Source organism: Gossypium raimondii, chromosome 9, assembly GCF_025698545.1.
Source record: "Gossypium raimondii isolate GPD5lz chromosome 9, ASM2569854v1, whole genome shotgun sequence".
NCBI lineage: Eukaryota > Viridiplantae > Streptophyta > Magnoliopsida > Malvales > Malvaceae > Gossypium > Gossypium raimondii.
The window spans coordinates 33864635-33886026 of record NC_068573.1 but is presented as its reverse complement, the minus strand read 5'-3'; the positions used below and the strand labels follow the sequence as shown (position 1 = coordinate 33886026).

At 32.9% G+C, this 21392-nt stretch overlaps 1 protein-coding gene across 2 annotated transcripts; it reads left to right on the top strand.

Moving 5' to 3' along the window:
* Positions 1–320: 320 nt before the first annotated feature.
* Positions 321–12421, top strand: LOC105799172 (ribonuclease 3-like protein 1). 2 transcript variants are annotated; one of them, XR_008188599.1, is made up of 5 exons: positions 321–445; positions 514–730; positions 9845–9959; positions 10797–11024; positions 11958–12421. XR_008188599.1 is itself a non-coding variant. In XM_012629588.2 (4 exons), exons 1-4 carry the CDS (start codon positions 347–349, stop codon positions 10960–10962), a joined length of 597 nt encoding a protein of 198 aa, XP_012485042.1. In that variant the 5' UTR covers positions 321–346; the 3' UTR covers positions 10963–11130. The 2 variants fall into 2 exon arrangements, 1 of the variants encoding a protein (XP_012485042.1); XM_012629588.2 differs by lacking the exon at positions 11958–12421 and having other exon boundaries at positions 10797–11130.
* The last annotated feature ends 8971 nt before the right edge of the window (positions 12422–21392 follow it).

Here is a 21392-nt window from a genome sequence, read left to right as displayed (position 1 = left end):
TTTAAAACTCTTAACATTATAGTAAGGAATTCAATCAGAAACTAATTACAATTTTAAATTCTTTTTAATGACATTATTATAACTTTGATTATTTTTATTATTTTGACAAAATATTTAAAAATATTTTAAATTTTTAATCCATAAATAAAAATAATACCAACTTACGTCCTTGATCCTTCTAATACATTGGCATTAATGCTTTCGTTTGGAAAACGAAAGGGAAAATATAAATCTTAAAAATGTTAAAAAGGTAGAGTAAAGAAGTGAGACGTGGATTCGTGAAATCCATCAGGTGCAGAAATAAGAAGAGAGGTACCCCTCCCCCAAAAAAAAAGAAAAAGAAAAAATGAAGAACACGAAAACCAGCATAAAACCCAAAAATTTCCAAATCAGTCTCAAGAACCTTCCTCCTCTAGATCCTTCAATCGTCTCTCCCCTCTATCAGGTAATTTGCCCAACAACTTAAGCTGTTCAATTGATCAATCCGTCTGATATACGTCTTTGTTTTTCCAGGATAAGTATGAGAACCCCAGTTCCAGAAACCAACCTATTGTCGCGAATCCAAGCTCCGAATTCCATGGGAAAACTGATTCTGCTGACGGAAATTCAAGACCGGGTCTGGAGGTTGAGGAATGTTTTTGTTTAGCTTCAACCAACTTAAAACATCCGAACAACACCTTCAACAAGGAGATTCAGATTCGCCATCGCCATGCTAATTTGGTTGTTCCAGGTAAGTTTTCTGTCAACTCTGAAATCTCCACACACTTCTTTTTGTTTCTTTTATTCAGTTCTGATTGAATGTACTACTAGTGGGGTTATATTTCGCACCCCTCTACTAAAAAGTTAAATTGAAGAGTAATTATTTTTATTTTTATTTTTATTGTTAAAAAGGGCAAAATTTAGAAAAAAATTTGGGTGATATGACAGTAAAAATATAATTTATTATTTTAATGGTTTATATAGTTATAATTTTAAAAATTAAATTAAATTTTTATTATGTTAAGAAAATTAAAATGTAATATTATTATTGTTAACTTAAATTTTAAAATTTATAAAGGATTTAAATGAAAAAATTTCCAGCTCCTCGTCAAACCTCTTGCCTTGCCATTATACATCAAAATGAGATTTATATGGATGTCACATGTAATTATTTTATTATTTTGATAGTCATATTAATTTTAATAATCTTTTAATAAAAATATCAGCTATATAATATATAAAAAATAATTTATTCGTTTTTATTTATTTATATAATTTGATTCTAAGGGTGCATAAGCATTAGGCTGTGTGCTGATAATCCAGTTAGATGATAGATTTATAAATCAAGGGCAATTAAGTAAATGTAGTTAAATCTCTCTAGTAATAAAGAAAAATATGTCTTTTGTGCATTCCCTTCTTGTTGAGGAGTATCCTTTTCTCCTTTCACCTACACGTGTATGTCCGTCCATACATTTGTATTTATAATTAAACTTTTTTAGGTAGGGTGAGGGCAAATTACTAAAAAAAGTCTTTTTTTTTCAAAATTTATCGAAATGGGCCATTTATGTAATTATTTACCGGAATGGTCCGTTTTTCGCGAAATCGCGTCCACGTCAGCGCGATGTCAGGGTATGCGCCAGGAAATCGCGTCCACATCAGCGCGATTTGCTGACGTGGCATGGACAGTTTATGTTTTTTAGCTTGAAAAACTTTGAAAGGCCATAATTTTTGGCTCGGTTGTTCGATTGAGACAAATTTTTTTTGATTTCGAATAACTTTTCGAGATCTACGCGCTGAAAAAACGGCGAAGCGGTTTGCGCACTTTTAAATCAAAAAGATCCTTTTGCCCTAAATTCGATTTTTTAGTTTAAAATTGAATTTTGAAACATTCAAAAAATTATTTTCCTTATTTATTTGAAGTAAACACCGGATTTTTTTTACAGAATTGTTGTATTATTATTTTTATTTGACACGTGTATGGAATAGGTCCGATAATCGTTAGAGCGTAAGTAATATAATTAAGATAATAACATATTTTTATAATATGTCAATTAATTAGTTTAGTTTAGTTGGTTAAGATGCTTGCTCTTTTCCCTTAGAATGTTGGTTCAAATCTTAACAAGTATAATTTTTTTGAATCAATTAACTCTTCAATATTACATCAATAGCAACAAGTAAAAAAGATTCAAAATTGTTACCAACAAGATTTGAACCAAGGTTCTAAGGGAAAAAAGCAAGCATCTTAACCAACTAGGCTAAACTAATTAATTGACATATTATAAAAATACTGTTATTATCTTAATTATATTACTTACGTTCTAACGATTATCAGACCTATTCCATACACGTGTCAAATCAAAAAAAATAATACAACAATTCTGTAAAAAAAATTCTGGTGTTTACTTCAAATAAATAAGGAAAATAATTATTTGAATGTTTCAAAATTTAATTTTAAACCGAAAAAATCAAAATTTAGGGGCAAAAAAGGATCTTTTTCGACGAAAAGTGCGACAAACCGCCTTCGGCTGTTTGTCAGCGCGTAGATCTCGAAAATTTATTCGAAATAAAAAAAATTCGTCTCAATCGGACAACCGAGCGAAAAGTTATGGCCTTTCAAAGTTTTCCAAGTTAAAAAACATAAACTGTTCATGCCACGTCAGCAAATCGTGTCCTAGAGGGCGCGATTTGTGTCCACGTCAGCAAATCGCGCTGACATGGACGCGATTTCCTGGCACATACCCTGACATTGCACTGACGTGGACGCGATTTCGCGGAAAACGGACCATTCTGGTAAATAATTACATAAAGGGCCCATTTCGGTAAATTTTGAAAAAAATGGCTTTTTTTGATAAATTGCCCATAGGTAGGGTGACATATTTATCTATTTTAATTACTTTACCATTAATTCCTTTTTTATCGACTCTTACTCTTTCAGATTTAGTTAAAATTATATTTTTTTTGAAAAAAACCCATTAAGTTTTAGCTATAAAATTTTTTGTGTTAATAAAAATTTATCCATGTCATCTATGGAGTACGCGATTGAGTTATTACGTTGGTATTATTAAAATTTTTATAATTCAGTATATTTTTTTAATAAAAGAATAAAAATAAATCTCAGTTTTTGATGATGTTGCGTTATGAGATCATTAGATTTTGGGATCTCCTAGATTAGATTTACTCATCCTTTCTAATCCATGCCTTAATCTTCCAATTACACGTCTTCATACTTTACTCACTTCGATCTTAGATATTGTTTTGGCTCTGAATTATTTCGATTTTAGATCTTGAAATTTTTTTGTTTGAATGTTGATAGATTTTCGAGCTCAAATTAGTGTTATTGAAATTAAATTGGGTTGATCGGTTGGTTAATATATCGATTCAGATAAAGGGATTGAACTAGTTGAATTGTAAATTGCTTTGAATTGGTTGAATTAAATAATTTATTTAATTGAAATCAGATGAGTCGAATCGAGAATCAATGACTTGATTGATTCGACCATTAGTCCATTTTTAAAAACCATGGTTGATAGATTTTCGGGTTCAAATTAGTGTTATTGAAATCAAATTAGACCAGCTAGTTGGTTAGTATATCAATTCAGATGAAAGGATTGAACTAATTAAATTGCAAATTGCTCTAAATTAGTTGAATTAAATAATTTATTTAATTGAAATTAAATCATTAGTGATCCAGTCTATTATGTTTTTCGAGGAAGGTCAATCTAATTGTCCGACTCCTATGAGCTAAAATTATAATTTAAATAATAAAATATTTTTATTTGAAGTTAATACTAATGCAATTTTTTTATTGAAATACTAATGCAATTTTTAGAAAAAAATATTAACTGATAAAATGAGATTTAAGTCTAGCTTGAATAAGTAGAACTATTTTTTTGTCTAATCCAATACTTGTCATACACACTTCTAGTAGGAAACCTCGAGATTTTATAATTAATATATAAATAATTGTAATTAAATAAATGTTTTTCCTTCGATGTTCATCTCAGTGTTACTTTTCACTTTTTGGTATTCCAATTTTTTAAAATATATTTTAATTTTTCATTTAATTTTCTCTTTTTTAGTTTTTGAATTGTATTTTATATCAAATCACCTTAAAATAGATTTTTATTAACTTTGTTAGACATATACATAGATTGTCATGTAGATGACATATCAATATTTAATTAATTTTAAAATTAAAAATATTAAAAATATTTTATTATACTTTTAAATGATTTTAATGATTTTTAATTTTTTAAAAATATTTTTAAATTTTTAAAATTTAAAATTTTAATTAAATGTTGACATGTCATCCATGTGACAATTCACATGTCGATAAAGTTAAAAACGTTAACTTTTTCATATATTTGGGGTGATTTGATAAAAAATACAAATTTAAGGGTTAAAAAGATGAAAATTAAATAAAAGGTTAAATGACATTTTTGTAAAGTTGAAGGGCCAAATAAATTATTATACCTAGAAAACAATTACTTCTTTATTGCTAATTTTGTTACTTTTCATTTATTAAATAAAATTGTCCATTTTATACGAGTTTTAAATTACTCATAATTCTTTGACAAAATATAAAACTTTTCATAACTCCCAAAGGGAGGGTATTACTTGCGACTTAAAATGTAGCAACAGGAGTAAAACTTAGTCAGCTCTTTTCTTTTTAGTGATAAAGGAGTATTTTACCATGAAATACTCCATTAAAACATGTATGGTTGGGTTATATAATTTATAATAAAAATGCTCACTTTTATTAACCTGTTTTTCAATTTGATGATTATAATTATATAAAAGAAAGGTTTATTTTCATTTTTTTTAATTTTTGGTTTAAGTTTAAAGGTTTATTTAAGTATTATCCTCCCAAAATTTTAAAAGTTAAAAACAATCAATATCCTTGTTAATTACTTTTAATATTACTCCATAAAGAAGATGAAGGTCTTTCAATGGAGTTAATGGTTGGTGAAAAAATAACAAGAATTGTGGGAATTTTCTCTGTGTTTTATTCCTCCCAAAATCAAGAACATATATACACAGTAAAATACAAAGATAGAAACCAAAATATTATCTCTTAAACTTAGCATCTAATCTCCTAATTAAAACAAAATATTATCTCCTAAACTTTAGCATCTAATCTCCTAATTAAAAGAAAAATAGATATACACAAAAACTACCATACATATTTACATAATTAATTCCAATACCCCCCTCAAGTTGGAGCATGAAGATCACAGATGCCCAACTTGCAAAGGACAGAACGAAAAGATGTCTGACCAAGAGCCTTGGTAAATATATCCGCAAGTTGTGACGTTGTTGGAACATAGGTAGGTTTCACATTGCCGTGGAGAATTTCATCCCAAACAAAATGACAATCCACCTCGATATGTTTGGTACGCTCATGGAAGACCGGATTGTGAGATATATGAAGAGCAGCTTGACTATCACAAGCAAGCGTTATTGAGTGCGGATGAGAGACTCCAATACTACCTAATAATCCCTTTAACCATTTGAGCTCACATGTGGTCACAGCCATGGATCGATATTCGGCTTCTGCAGAGGATCGAGACACCGTGTGTTGTTTCTTTGTCTTCCAAGATACCGGAGAAGTACCCAAGAAAATCAACCATCCTGTGAGTGACCGTCTTGTCAATGGACAACCGGCCCAATCCGCATCGCACCAACCGTGCAACCGCAGATCACTTTTGCTACTCAAAAACACTCCTTGACCCGGAGTTTCTTTCAAGAAACGAACAACTCGAAGCGCTGCATTCCAATGATCAATGCGTGGTTGTTGCATGAATTGAGATAAAATATGAACACTGTATGCAAGCTCCGGTCTTGTGAAGCATAAATAAATAAGTCGTCCAACCAAACGACGATACGGTTCTGGATCATTTAAAAAAGAACCTGTAGCAAGAGTTAACTTATGATTCTGCTCAATAGGAATACTTGATGGTTTGGCTCCTAAAAGTCCAACTTCCGAGATGATGTCAAGAATGTATTTACGTTGATTCAAAACAATCCCCTCTGGAGAACGCGCAACTTCCACCCCAAGAAAATATTTTAAGGGTCCTAAATCCTTCATATGAAAACAATCACTGAGATAAATCTTAAAAGACTCAATAGCTTCATGATTATTACCTGAGATAATCAAATCATCAACATAGACGAGAACATTGACTTGAGATGTATCTCTTTGCAAGGTAAAAAGTGAGTAATCCGAATGCGATTGTTTGAATCCATAATTTTTTAAGGCTGTCGAAAGCTTGGCAAACCAGCATCTTGGCGATTGCTTGAGCCCATAGAGAGATTTCCGAAGCTTACACACTTTTCCCGGTTGTGTTACTCGATATCCGGGTGGTATCGTCATATAAACTTCCTCCTGAAGATCCCCATGTAGAAAAGCATTATGCACATCCGTTTGATGTAATTCCCATTGCTTGGCTACTGCAATAGCAAGAAAAACCCGAATAGTAACCATCTTTGCAACCGGTGCAAATGTGTTAGTGTAGTCAATTCCAGCCACTTGATGATTACCAAGAATCACAAGACGAGCTTTGAATTGTTCAACGGAGCCATCAAAGTGATGTTTTATTTTATACACCCATTTGCATCCGAGTGCTTTTTTCCCTTTCGGAAGATCCTCAATCTCCCAAGTTCTTTGCTTTTCTAAAGCCTCGATTTTACTAGACATGGCATCACGCCATTCTTTGCTTCTAGCAGCTTCAGAATAAGATTTCGGCTCTCGTTCTGCGGTAATGGTCGCAAGAAAATTACGATGTTGCATGAAAAATTTATCACAGTTCACATAATGCGATATAGGATAGGACTTACCTTGCGAATGCCGTGGAGGGAGAATTTGGGGATGGACTTTTCCTCCGAATGGTGTGTATGACAAAGTCCCTGATCGAACCGAGGATCGCTTTAACGCCGCCCACGTCCCAACTCTTCTTCACCACTTGAGTATCAATTTCGCTACTTTCATTTTCACTGCTTTGCTCATCTACATCAAGAGCTTGACTATCATTTGAAACCACTACCTCATTCCATGCCTCGTCAAGTCCTTCACTTTGAGGGAGTGCAATTGTGTCGATCATGGATGACTTGCAAAAGTCAGAGCAAAAGGAAATTGATCTTCAAAGAAAACAACATCTCTAGAGACAAAGAATTCTAGTTTTCTAAGTCATATAAACGCCAACCTTTCTTCCCATAAGGATAACCCATGAACACACATTTTCTACTTGGTGGCAAACTTATCCCTAGTCTTACGGTGGAGCGTAACACAAAGATCCAAAATTCTTAGGTGACCAAAATCGGTTGTCGACCATAGAGAGCCTCATATGGCGTCTTTCCATTTAAACCCTAACAAGGAGTTCGATTAATTAGGTAACCTACGGTCAAAATGCACTCACCCCGAACTTGATAGAAGCGATCCTTGAAATCTAAGAGCACGCGCAACATTTAATATGTGCCTATGCTTTCTTTCGACTCTCCCATTTTGTTGTGGAGTCTTGCCGTACATGAAGATTGGAAAATAATACCATGTTCCACAAAATAATTCTTCATGCAAGTAAATTCTTTCCGTTGTCACTACGCACCATCTTTACTTGTTTATCAAATTGTCGTTTGATCATAGTGAAGAAATTTTAAACATTGAAGGTACTTGATTTATTGTTGATCAAGAAAATCCACACACTCCTTGAAAAATCATCAACTATTGTCGAAAATATGATGCTCCACAAGTAGACAAAGTATTATAAGGACCCCATAAATCACAATGTATTAATTCAAAAATATCAAGCGCACGATGTTCACTTAAAGAAAAACTTCTCTAGTTTGTTTTGCTCGAAGGCACACATCACAACATTTATTCAAAATCTCATCCCTACTATCTCTATCTACCTTCGAAACAAGTTTCGTCATCTGCATAGATGGATGACCTAACCGCTTGTGCCACATTTCTAACGAGTTACCGACAGTCACCCTCATTGCCTTGATCCTTGGAATTTCCCGAAAGTAGTAGAGTCCATCCCTTTGTTCACCCGCTCCAATCAACATCCTCGAGGTACGGTCCTGTATAACACATAATTTTTTAGTGAACTGGATAAAGCAAGAAGCATTTTCCATAAGTTGTGACACAGATAAGATGGCATGTCAAATTCGGCACAAATAGAACATTTCGCAACAATAAATCTCCTCCAAGAGCAACAGATCCTTTCAAAGTAGCCACAGATTCACTCCCATCCGTAACTGAAGCGGGACAATTAGGAATTTTATGAATATTATGTAAAATTTTAGATTACCCGTCATATGATTTGACGCTCCTGTGTCAATAATCCAAGACAATTTCTTACCCGTCATCTTCTCAGTCGTAGTTGATCTCATACCCTTTAAGGTTTGGAGCAAAACTTGCCACTGTTCGTTGCTAAGGCCAGGCAAAGTGTTTGCTTCAGTATCATCAGTGTTAGCATTTGAAGACGATACTCCCCACAGTGGGTCCGAACGACATTAGCTCATTGCCCCCTCGTCCTCATTGTTTGATTGACGTTGGCCTAAATTCTTGCCACGACTTCCACCCTTCATAGTTCCTCGGGGTCGATCTCCCCACCATTCAGGATAACCAATAATAGCAAAACAATTATCAATATCATGTCCGGGTTGTTTGCAATGGGAACAAACCCCCCATTTCTCCTTACTTTCTCCACGGCCTCGACTTTGCACCGCCATAGCCATCACATCGGAGCGATCTTCCATCTCACGAGATATGGTTTTCACTCGTTCTTCCTGAATAACCATCGAATAAGCCTTGCTCAAGAATGGCAACGGATCGTTAGCCAAGATGTTGGATCTAACCGTGCTATATGTCCCATCCAATCCCATTAGGAAGTGGTGAACTTTTTCCTCTTCTCGTCGCTTTTCCAACTCGGCTGATAGTTGACAAGTACAATTCCCGCATTTACAAGTCGGCAATTGATCAAAAATCGCCAATTCATCCCATATCAGTTTCAATTTTCCAAAATAATTGACAATAGTCAAACCTTTTTGCTTGCATTCTACAAGATCAGACCTGAGTTGTTGGATTCTTGGACCATTGGCCATTGAAAATCTTTCTCGAATATCATCCCACAAATCCTTAGCCACCTCGACATGAGTTATGGTGGATCGAAGAGTTGGTTCAATGGTATTCCGAATCCACGAAACTAGCAACGAGTTAATGGTCCACCAATCTTCAATGTCGTCTGATGTATCATCTGGTTTTTTAATCGATCCGTCAATAAACCTGAACTTCTTCCTAGCACGCAACGCCGTTCGGAAAGAACGAGCCCATTCTTCATAGTTTTCCCTTTCAATTGTACTTGAGTGATTGCAAGTCCGGGATTATCAAGCGAGGTTATATCGATGCGAGAAATCGTTTTTCGCTGTAACCGCCCTTTCGCCAATTTGTGACCGAATCACCTTTCCCACCACCATTAGCAAAACTTTACACGTTCAAAACACCGCTCATGATACCATGAAAAATAACAAGAATTGTAGGAATTTTCTCTGTGTTTTATTCCTCCCAAAATCAAGAACATATATACACAAGAAAATACAAAGATAGAAACCAAAATATTATCTCTTAAACTTAGCATCTAATCTCCTAGTTAAAACAAAATATTATCTCCTAAACTTTAGCATCTAATCTCCTAATTAAAAGAAAATAGATATACACAAAAACTACCATACATATTTACATAATTAATTCCAATAGTTGGAAGCCTTAAAGATTTTTCTTTTCCATAAAAGTATGTGTGTTATATATATGCATATGAAATTTGCTAGTTGCTAGCTGGAATCTAATATGATGTTGTTGTGGTGTTAGATGGTCCCAAGAAGGCATCAGCCAAATCAAAGTTGCATGATATATGTGCTGCAAACAATTGGAAACATCCTTTGTATGAATGTTGCAAGGAGGAAGGCGCTTCCCACATGAAATTGTAAGTAACTTTAGCTGTACTTTCATGACAATAAAAGTAACATGAAGGCTCTTGTATTAGAAGTTAGATTGCATTTTGCTCCTACTTAAAATATGGGCAAATTAATCCATTGCATACATCAAAGAGCAAATGGGTTATTTTGTTAAAAATTTCATCTATTTGTACCGTTAAAAAAAATTGGTTAGCATGAGGTACACTTAGCATGACATGTGTAACTCATTTGTTATTTTGTCAGTCGCGTTAGTTTTTAATAGTACAAATAGATAAAATCTTTAACAAAAAGGATCAAATTGCTCATTTTTTAGTGGAGGGGTAAAATGCAATCTGACTCTTAAACAGGGGTCTTATGGTACATTTACCCTTTCATGATTCCTGAAATTCATAAATCTGAATCATTGAAAAAAATAATAATGGCCAGGTCATTCTTTTCGTCTAAAGTTCTTGAGATAGTTGATCACTCAATTTAACGAATCGAATTGTTTTACCTTTTAATGTTTTGTTACCTAGTGCTGTAGTGCCTGCTAGATTATGCATTGTTTCTCTATTCCTTCTCCAACTTGCACTTTTCTTCTATGGTTGAGTGTATGTGCAAGAATTGTTCATCGAGGATATGTTGAAACTTAGATATAAAAGTTGAACTCTTTCCTGTTAGTTTAAATATCGGAGATCATTGATCACTCAACTTAACCTCATTGGACATATGACCCGTTTGAGAGTGGTGGGAATCTCCTTCCACTCCACCATATTAACCTGGATCATGTTTTGTTTTGTGATGTTTGGTATTTTGCATTCTCTCATGACAATGTATATGGTGAGTAATTCATGTGTGTTGAACAGATTCACATTCAAAGTTGTTGTTGAGATGCGAGAAGAAACATCGACGACAATTTTGGAGTGCTTTAGTGAACCCCGGCCAAAGAAGAAAATGGCGGCCGATCATGCAGCTGAGGGTGCGTTGTGGTATTTGAGACATATTGGGTGTTTGCTTTCAAAACCCTCTTGATTCATTGAAACTACAAAGCACACGCACCATTTGGTCCTTGCCTTGTGTCTCTAACATATAAGGTAATTTATAGATTTTTGAAAATTTGGATGAATTATGTACATGATATTTGTGTTGGTGTATCTCAAGTAAATCAATACAAGTTCTGATAAAATTTGTTCTTTTTGACACGATGGCTAGAACTACCCATAAACCCTCCTTAGGAGGATAATGCGCTTCAGCGCGTTCGAACCCATAACCTCTTGCATTGTCAACAATGTCATACCAATTAAGCTAAGACTCAATCGACATAAATTAATAAAGTTGAAACTAATTAATTAGCGAGATGAATATAATAGTAAAATAGTGCTTGCATAATTTATTATTATAATTATCACTCATTTTAAGGCACTTATTAATAACGTAATAAATCAATCCGCTTGTTATAGTTGGTAGTTTTTGAATTTGTATTTATTGTTATCCTTATAGATGTCTTATAAATAATAAAAATGTGGAATATTTATCTTCTTAGTGCAGCATACTTAAAAGACTCCAAAATAAAAGAGAGTTCTTATTATGGTAATTTGGCAGTAAGCTTTGGAAGAATCCTAAATGAAGCATGAGACATGAAATTGAAAATAAACTTCGGAGATAATACAAAAATTGAAGATAACTTAATGGAAAAAGGCTTGAAGATAAAAAGTAATTAAATGTATTTTATCTCACTTTGCATTGAAGATATCTAGTACTTGACTGGGAGATTTCACAGTCTGTATATAAATGATCTAATTCTTTGAAAGCAGTCTACTTAAAGAGAACTTACATGTTCATGGTAAGAAATTTTATGTAGTGTATTTTATTATTTATTCACTTTTAAGTGATTAGTCAACCATAAAAGAGATTTTTTTTAGTGTATTTTATTATTTATTTACCTTTGAGTCATTAGTTAACAACTTTTAGTAAGAGAGATTGTTTGGGCGAGAGTTCATACTAAATGTACTTGGGTGACGTTGCAGGGTTTGAATGATTACTTACACCATGTGTTTAATAATGGCTTTCTTTTCTGGGTAAGGCCCTTGCAAAACCAGGTTGTATTATCAATCTGCTTGTGTTCATTCCGGTGCTTTTTGCTTCATCCGTACTGTTGTGCTAAAGCTTGTGGCCACATTGTGTGTCACAACCTAGTTAGTATAGGCAATCCTATATCGATGATAACAAAATGTGCCTATATAAAATCGTCATACATGAACAAATTTTGACTATTAGTAAAAGTAAGCGGTAATATATGATAAATTATTTATAGTGAATAAAAATCAAACTATTGATTAAAAAAAACTATAATTAGAAAACTATAATCATAAAGAAGGCTTGTTATTGTTTTATATGCATTCAATGTAAATATCAAAGATGCATTCAAAGCTATTTTTGAGAAACTAGAGATTTACATTGATTGTATTTTTATAAGTCATTTTACGATTAAATAAAAGAAGGCTTGTTATTATTTTTTATGACAATGCACGAGCAATTATTCTATTTAGTGAGGAACTTATATTACTGCAAAGTTGTTCTTGTTGTTCAGTTTGTAACAAAGGTTTCAAGAGGAAAATAATGTAACTGTGATCTGAATTGAAGTATAAAAATGAGATTGCAACTTAATGAGTGTACCTTTTTTATTTATAGTGGATTACTCATCGGGTAAATCCTTATAAACATAGGAAGTATTTTCTGTGTTGATCTCTTATTTTATTACTGTTAGTTAGTTTGGTTCACTTAGTTGGAATTGAACAAAAATCTGAAAGTCAAATCCAATGAATTTTCATATACAAATATTTTAAGTAATAATAATAAAATATTAAATGTGGAGAAATTTTAAGATATCTAACTTTTCAAAAATTTATACTATAATTTGCCATTTTTTTTACCATTTGCTTATGTAAAAATGTAAAATGTTTATGTTGTTAATTGTAAATTGTATTTTACTCCAATTTCAACCCTTCATTCTAATGGTGTTTCTTTCCCATTTGATCTTCAAAATTAAGGGTGAGTTTGGATGGGCGGTGAGATATAATGCGGTGTGTTTAGCTTACTTTTTGTCTCACGTTACAATATCTAATCTCACCGCCATCGCTATTTTTACACTAACCGCAGCCCATCTAAACCCGCCCTAATTCTTTTAGGTGAATAAGATCTTTTATTGCAATTTGCAATGCCATAGTGATCAATCCTTTTCTTTTGGAATCATAAATCGTTATTTGAAATCTTCATTTCATAAGCTGCCATCATTTCACAAGATTGAGCAGAACGATCTATGATCTAATTTTGCCGTAATTTTTGTTTTGCCCACAACACTCAAGGTTTTTCAACTTACCCAACGTGGGTGTGTCGAAATCGATGCCCTCCTACTTTGGTCTCTTCGTCCGCACCTCTATTCTCTTGTTGTTGTTAATCAACTGTGGGATTTCATCTGAGAGTTTTTTTTTTTTTATAGAATACACCCATTGAGCACAATGTATTTAAAAATTCAAAGCCACGATCCAGTGAATGACATCTGAGTAATCTAATGCAAAAGTGTGATTAACATCCTCTTGTAAGAACCATTGGGCAAATCTATATGTTGCATCATTGGTTAATCTATGAGCATATTTAAAAATAATCAAATCAAAATCCAAGCAAAGTCCATAAGCCTCCTCAATGATTTGACCATCATAAGTTTACCAATCCAAAATAAAAATAACTCAATAGAAAAAAATTTCTGTAAAAAATTATGAAAAATAATAGATAAATAAAAGCTACTTATCACTTATCAAAGAATATTTTCAATTGGTTCGATTTTATTTTATTATCCTATAAAAACTTTACATTTAAATTTTAATTTTATTTAAAATAAGATGAAATGTTTAAAAATTAAAGATAAATTGTAGAATAAAAAATTTCATAATTTAAAATTTATATTTATCAAACAATCTAATTATATGATGCGAGTCTCAAGTCTCAATTTTAGACTCATGGATGTGAGCTTACACTACCTCAAGACCCAACCAAGCTGTCAATTTTCAAGCCGAAAAGATTAGTCAACTTGCGACAAATATTTGTATGGGATCCAGACATTTATGGATTATGATATCTTTATCGCGTTCGAAGATCTATTTCTTAACTTCGAAGCACACTTTGAATTACTCGATTTCAAGTTCGGGAACTTAAGTTATGATCGTTTTAGTGAAGGCTGTGCGAGCAAAATTTTTAGACAGGATTATAAAGAGAATTACGAGTTTCGGGCTTTTAATTCAAGTTTAAATCATATTGGGTTCAAGTTTTAAGCTTAATTTTTATTATACATATATTTATCAGCTCTTATTATTTTATTATTTTATTCTGAATTTTTTTATAATACTTCATAATTAGAGTTCTAGTATACTTAAGAGTTTTATTTAGATTTATTTAGCTAGCCTATATAAGGGCCTTTGCATTGTACACCGAAGATAAAATTAATTTTTATTCAACTTCTCTTTTGAATAAATAAATTTTCTTTGAGTTTTTCTTTCAAAAATTTTTCTTGAGTTTCTTTTAGAAGAGTTTTAAAAATCTTTTCAAATTGTAAGGATCATCTTTAGACTTTTTCTTGCCAAGTTTTTTTTTTCTTGGAGGGGAAATTAGAGTCACTTGAAGGAAGTTGTAGATCCTTTTTGTTTCCAAGGTTTCTTAGGACTTTTACATGCCACGTTCTACGTCACATCCCAAAAATCGGGTTAGTAAAAATTGGGTTGGTGAAACTAAGAGTGGTCACGTCCTGTTTTTAAATTAAACGTTGTGAAATTATATTAAGTAATTAATTTGGTTCAGTGGTTAAGGATTTTGTTTATGTGTTTAAGGTTCTGTTTTCAAATTCCTTCCCTTAAATCTTTATTAATTTTTGTCCCAACCCTTATCGATGAATATTTGGTTTATAAATTATTTTTGTTCAACTAGTAATAGAATGAACTTGTTGGTGCAGTGGTAAAGCTTCAACTTACCTAAAGGTCTTGTGTTCGAATTTTATGTATGCAAAGTGGGATATGTGTAGTTTTCTTTTTGAAAAATATCTCCTAAATGTTCCCCAAATTTCTTTGACGTTCCTCTCTTTCCACTACTTCCATTTCTTTTTCCCATTTTTTTGTTCCTCTGATGTTATTTCTTCTTCTTCTTTTTGTTTTGTTTTTCTTTCGTTTCTTTTACATTTGTTGCCATATTCATCTGCTGTCGTCTCTTGCTACTGTTTCTTCATTGCTAACCTATCTTCTGTTGTGCCACCATTTAAACTGCGTTGGTGTTATTAAAATTTCAAGTAAGTATAATTCATTAGTTTCGTTTTAGGGTGGTTGTTTTAATATCTTTGGAATGTCTTTTCGTTTCATTAGTTGTGATTCTACTAGGGGTGGTTCGTGAGGCGTTTACCCTTCCGGTGAGTGAGGATTTCAGCAATTTATTTTTTCTTCAAGGGTAAGTTTTCATAATGTCTGGAAGGGGCTGGTTTTAGTGTTTAGGTTGAAGGTCTTATGCTAGTGGACGAGTTAATATTTGAATTTTGGTGTTTTGATGCTAATTAGTTCATTTGGTATGCTGGTTTTAGGTTTGAGAGTGTGTCGTATCGACATTTTTCAGAAAGAATCTAGGTGTGTGACTAGAACCCGTAAAAACAATGATTGACAGAAAGCTGAAAAACTCACTATCGATGTCACATGGCCTGACCCATACGGTTTGGGCTATTTGGGTCGTGAGGGCCACACTAGCGTGTGTCATGCCTTGTGTTAGACCTTTTAGGCTGTGTGGGTGACACAACGTGTGGGCCCATTTTCTTGAAATTTCACCTAGGGCCTTATTTATCTGTGATGTGTATTTAGCCATTCTGTAAGGTCCATATTGTATAAATAATACTTGAAAACATGATATCTCATAGTATAATACTGTATGAAATATGGAGAATGTATGTGAAATATATGTGCATGATTTGTATACTGATAATTCTGATGGCATGTTTTTGTTTTGCTATGTTTGTATTTAAGCATATGATGTCTGATTATGTTATTCTGTGTCTCTGAATTTGCTATATGACCATGCATGTGACATTATGGCAAAACTGACTTGCTTTTATTGATATTTGATATATTTTTTCTGCAAAGCGTGGAATCCTATGCCTTTTGATATCTGTGTACTATACGATTGCATATCTTACATGCTTTTAGTTCAGATTTTATATTTGCATCCATGTCACATTGTATAGGGTTGTGATGATATGGTAAGGAGGAAGTTTGTTAGTTTAATGATTTGCACTATCTGGTGGTTTAACCACACTTTTATTTTGGCAGCTTGGACTCAATATAGTGGCTTGACCACATATTTCTGATCTGGCAGTTTCAACTGCAACTCTGGTGGCTTTGTCCACAATTATCTATTAGTGTGTTTTTTGGACAAACGAGTTTTGGGGAACTCTAATTTGGTGTGTAGCAAAGTTGGGTAGGAAGTTCTTTGAAAAATTTGCATTTTATTTTCTGAAAGTATTGCACTGACATAATCATGCATGCACGATTTTTCCATACGAGTTTGATGAGATTCCTTGCAATGTTTGATAGGTTATTTTGTTTTTTTGTGTTTTTTTTTGTTTGGGTTTAATTACACAATAAGCTTGTTAGCTCATTCTTCTTATTTGTCCTTTTCAGGTAATCAACAAATTTAGGACCGAACAACGTGAGGAAGCTCAGATTGTTTTCTTACTTAAGATAGTTTGAATTATTTTTAACTAAATTTTCTAGACTTTTGATTTTTGGACTAAGCTTTCGGATTTGTTTCTGGTTTTAGGTTTTTGTTATTTGGTTTAAGTTTTCTGTTAAGTTAAAGGAAGACTTGGTTTTTAAAATTAATCATAATATGGAATTTCGTTGCAAATTTGAAATAAGTTTTTACGTAAGTTAACAATGAAAGTTTTAGAATATGCACAATCAGTAAATATATGTTTTTTCTATGCTAAATCACAGTTTTCGATTTAACTACTCCAAAATTTCCGTTGCAAATCTAAGTATCAAATTAAGTGTTTTTTCGTAAAATAAATACTGCATGTGATTTCATAAAGAACTTGTAAGTGTTTTTGCCAAAGTTAAAATTTTCAGAATTCGCGATTTTTAAAGCTAGATTTAAATTTCTGGGTTTTTAAACAAATTAATGTAATTCCTCCAAATTCGGCCCTAATGTCTAGGCTGGGTGTGGGGGTTACATTCTATCTTCTTTACTTTCGTATTTATTGTTCTAATATTTGATTTATTATTCTATTTTATTTATCTTAGTTATCTAGTTTTAATTGTTTTATTTGACTTGGATCTGATTGTGTTTTAGGTCGAGTCAAAATCCAAGTTTCTTTCTGAACGTATAGAGCCCTAAGTCATATCCGCAACTTAAACAAACTTACGATCCTCTTCCACAGTCATATGCATTCATTCCTTATCATTATATTCCATAAATAATTTTAAGTACTATATCAAACATACTTTATAACTTAAATTCAATACTTAATTTTTCAGTTTATCAAATAACATCCTAATCACTAATATAAAATAGTTTGTCTCAAATCTCAAATATGATGCTCTCAAAGCCGCGTTCCCTAACCAATTTGAGAGTGCCAATGACAGCATGTGCCTTGGTCGAGAGCACATAAAAAACTCCCAATAGTTGTTGGGCACAACCTACTCGTACAAGTTCATATGTATCTTGAACAACAACACCATATGTTTCCTTGCGCACATTTGCTTGCTAAGCCATATCCATGTTAATCTTCAACTCCATTTCTCTTAGTACTTCCCACTTCGCAATCCTTGGTCTAATGGTTAAATTAGGTGCATGAATGAGATTATGCTCTCTAAAATCCTTTTGAAGAGTCCTTGCCATAATTAGTGCATCTTGAGGCACTATTGCTTTGCCTTGAACAAGCTCTACATTCCACACATTTCAAAGTTGCCATAGAACTACTATAAGGCTTGTGAAGGCTCCTTATCCAAGGCAAACTCCAACCAGCAGATAACTTTGCAAAAAGAAGCACATAGTAAGTTATCATCAATACTATTAAGTTTCAATACCTCACTGGAAAAGGGGAAATCTCTTATAGGATGATATAAAATGTCCTCTCTCAAAGCACCACATCTCCTGCATCGAGGGTTGTTGTGCTAATCAAAGAAAGAACTTTTAGCAATTATTGAAAGGATCTCATGCCTTAATCTCTACCCAGAAATATTTACCTTAGGCAAAGTTTTCATTTGCAAAACATCTTCCAATAATTCTAATCATGCCCAAAACCTAGTGAATTGTTGAGCAATTATTATAGCCCATGTTCACCATGTACACGCCTTTAGGGGTATGACTTTAAATATCATCTTCATCACAATTTCTAATAATGCGTATATACATAATTTTATATGCGGAGCCTTTACCAAGAAAGAACTTAATCAATTCCTTACTATTATCCGTCATAGGGCTTTTAACAACCATACTATAAGGAATGATATCATCATAGTTCAAATATTTTTCCATAAATGTTACCCACTCCCTATTTGTCTATCCACTCACTTGCCCTTTTCCTGACTAATGCACTAATGGAATCCTGACAAGAAAGTTTTTTGGTGTAGCCATAAATCCATTCCAAACACATGAAGGCCTATCAACATTTTGAAAAAAAGAGGATATCACCTTATGGGAAATACTTAGTCGAAAGCAATTTAAAGAATAAGGTTACCTTGTAATGCATTAGTTTCCAAATTTACTTACCTAATAGGATAATATTAAACCTATCCTTTTAGGTTGCCTTATTGTGTCTCAAGCTAATGTTTCCCAACCTTTGTCCTTTCCGTTGTTGGACCATAAATAATGTCATTAATTATACAATTAGGCAAAAAGAAAGCACTTCAAGTCTAGATAAAAAGGGTTTAAAAATAGATTTTATGACAATCTCTTTCTCCTATTCAACATGAGCCTCTTGAACCGATCATGGATTTGACTTTGCATGCGGTCAATGATCTTCTTAAATGCATTGTTGTTACTTTTTACATATCGAGTTTCACCTCTTCTATTGTATTTGGACTAAAATAGACTAGTCTTTTGTCCAAATTTATTTTCTATCCTGAGCTTCTTTCAAAACCTCTAAAAGATTATTAACCACCTACACTTCACCTTTTTTTATTACAAATAAAGGGGATATTGTCATTCTAAAAAAAGATGTGGTTTACCCTCAGACTATATTGGCTAACACGGATACCCTTTCATAGTGTCCTCATCTTGTGTCTTTAGTAACATCATTGAAAGCCTTTATATACATAACAAAAATAAATATGGTGACAATGGATTTTTCTACCTTAAACCAATCTTAGGCATAAAGAACTAAGTCAATTAACCATTAAAAGTGACAGAAGAAGAAACCATAATGATACATTTCATCATATAATCAATTCATTTACCATCAAAACCCATTTTGTAAAGAATAAACTTGTGTATGCAACGAATAAGTAAATAAAATAAAATCGAGAAGATCGAACACACAAATTTTATGTGGAAAAGCTCCTTAAAAGAAGATAAAAAAACCAAGGGAAAAAGGAGATTTCACTATGATAAAGGAGAGCACAAGAGATGGAGAGAATTAAAGGAAAACTTGAAGCCCTACAAGAAAAACCCTTCAAAACAAAGAAAAAAAAATCTATTAATCTAAATATTTCTGTTGTGTATAAACCTAGAGTAACTAAGGCCTATTCATAGTTTGAAATTCGTAGTGTATTTGACTAGAATAACTTTAGGTTAATCAGAGTTTAAGTGGGAAACTAAAAATAGAGTTTAACCGGAAGAAGAAAAGTAAAAAAACTTGGACTGTTTGTTGCCATATTGTGACGTGGCTTGATATGTCTTCGGGACGTGAAAAACTATTGCGTCATCGAGACGAAGCCTTGTTACTCATCAGAACGAAGTGACCATCGTGTTGCTGGGACGAAGATGTGCTACTCATCGAGATGTCACGTGTTGTTTGGTCAAAATAAGAGGCATTCTCCCATAAATCTCCACATTGACTAGTATTTGGACTAACTCCCATGTCGAGCCCTATTATGGGTCTAACTGATTATTTGTCAGATACTTACTAAGTCCAAGCAATGCTCGAACTTTGAAATTGGAAGGCTCTTTGTCAACATACTGGTCGGATTGTGTTTTGTGTCGATTTTAAGAATCTGGACATCCCTTTGAATGATCACCTCTTGAACTAAGTGGTAATGAATGTCTATATGCTTCGTTCTCTTGTGATGCATTTGATTTTGGTGAGATGTATGACACTTTGATTATCACAATATATGACAATTGCCCTTTTTTCACTAACCAATTCACTAAATAGACCCCTTAACTAAATTTCTTCAATAATTGTAATGTATTCCGCTTTAGTAGTCAATAAAGCCACTTTTGTTTGAAGTGTAGCTTTCTAGCTAACGGCACAATTCCCAAAAGTAAATAGGTAACCTATGAGAGACTTTCTCCAATCTAAGTTTCCTACGTAATTAGAATCAACATATTTGATTAGACCCTTTTGAGTTTTTCCGAACTATAAGAACATGTTAGAAATACCCCACAAATATCTGAAAATCCACTTAATTACATGCCAGTGTAACTTACCGGGATTGGTCATGCATCGATTAACAATACTAAAAACATGTGAAATATCGGGATGAGTGCATACTATTGCATACATCAAACTTCAAACAACACTTGAATAATATACTTTTGACATTTACCTTTCATCTTCTTCATTCTGTGGGAATCTAAAATTGAAAGTTTAAAGTGTGCAACTAAAGGAGTACATACCGGTTTTGAATCTTGCATCTCAAATCGCTTAAAGATCTTCTTGATGTACCCTTGTTACGATAAATATAATTTCCCAGAATGTCTATCTTTTGAAAATTCCATCTCCAAAATTTTCTTTGCTGCACCTAAATCCTTCATTTTAAACTTAGAGTTAAGCATGGTTTTAAGATGATCAATTTCGGATGGATTCTTAGTCGCAATCAACATATCATCAACATAAAGCAACAAATATATAAAAGAACCATCATCAAGACATTGTAGATAAACACAATTGTCATACTTACTTCGAGAAAAACCAATACTCAACATGAATGAGTTAAACTTTTTATACCACTGTCGAGGAGACTGCTTCAAGATGTACAAATACTTTTGTAAGGAGTTGGTCTAGCTTTTTAGATTGTTGTCTGTCTCTTGCAAATAGAATTGAAGCTTACCCATTTGACTTTTTCTTTGGGCCTAATTTGTTGTCGAGTTTATTCTTACTCAGTAGATTCCACTTCACGTCCTCAAATGAGAGATGATCTCTCCCATAAATCATAGTTTCCCTGAAAGTTTTATAAGGAGAGGGCAAAGAGTATAACAATAACATAGCCTAATCC

Bases quoted from the DNA above. Each gene is read 5' to 3' on its own strand.
- LOC105799172 (XM_012629588.2), top strand. From the start codon at position 347: ATGAAGAACACGAAAACCAGCATAAAACCCAAAAATTTCCAAATCAGT. The intron at 731-9,844 runs GTAAGTTTTCTG...TTGTGGTGTTAG, and splicing joins TGCTAATTTGGTTGTTCCAG to ATGGTCCCAAGAAGGCATCA. The intron at 9,960-10,796 runs GTAAGTAACTTT...TGTGTTGAACAG, and splicing joins GGCGCTTCCCACATGAAATT to ATTCACATTCAAAGTTGTTG.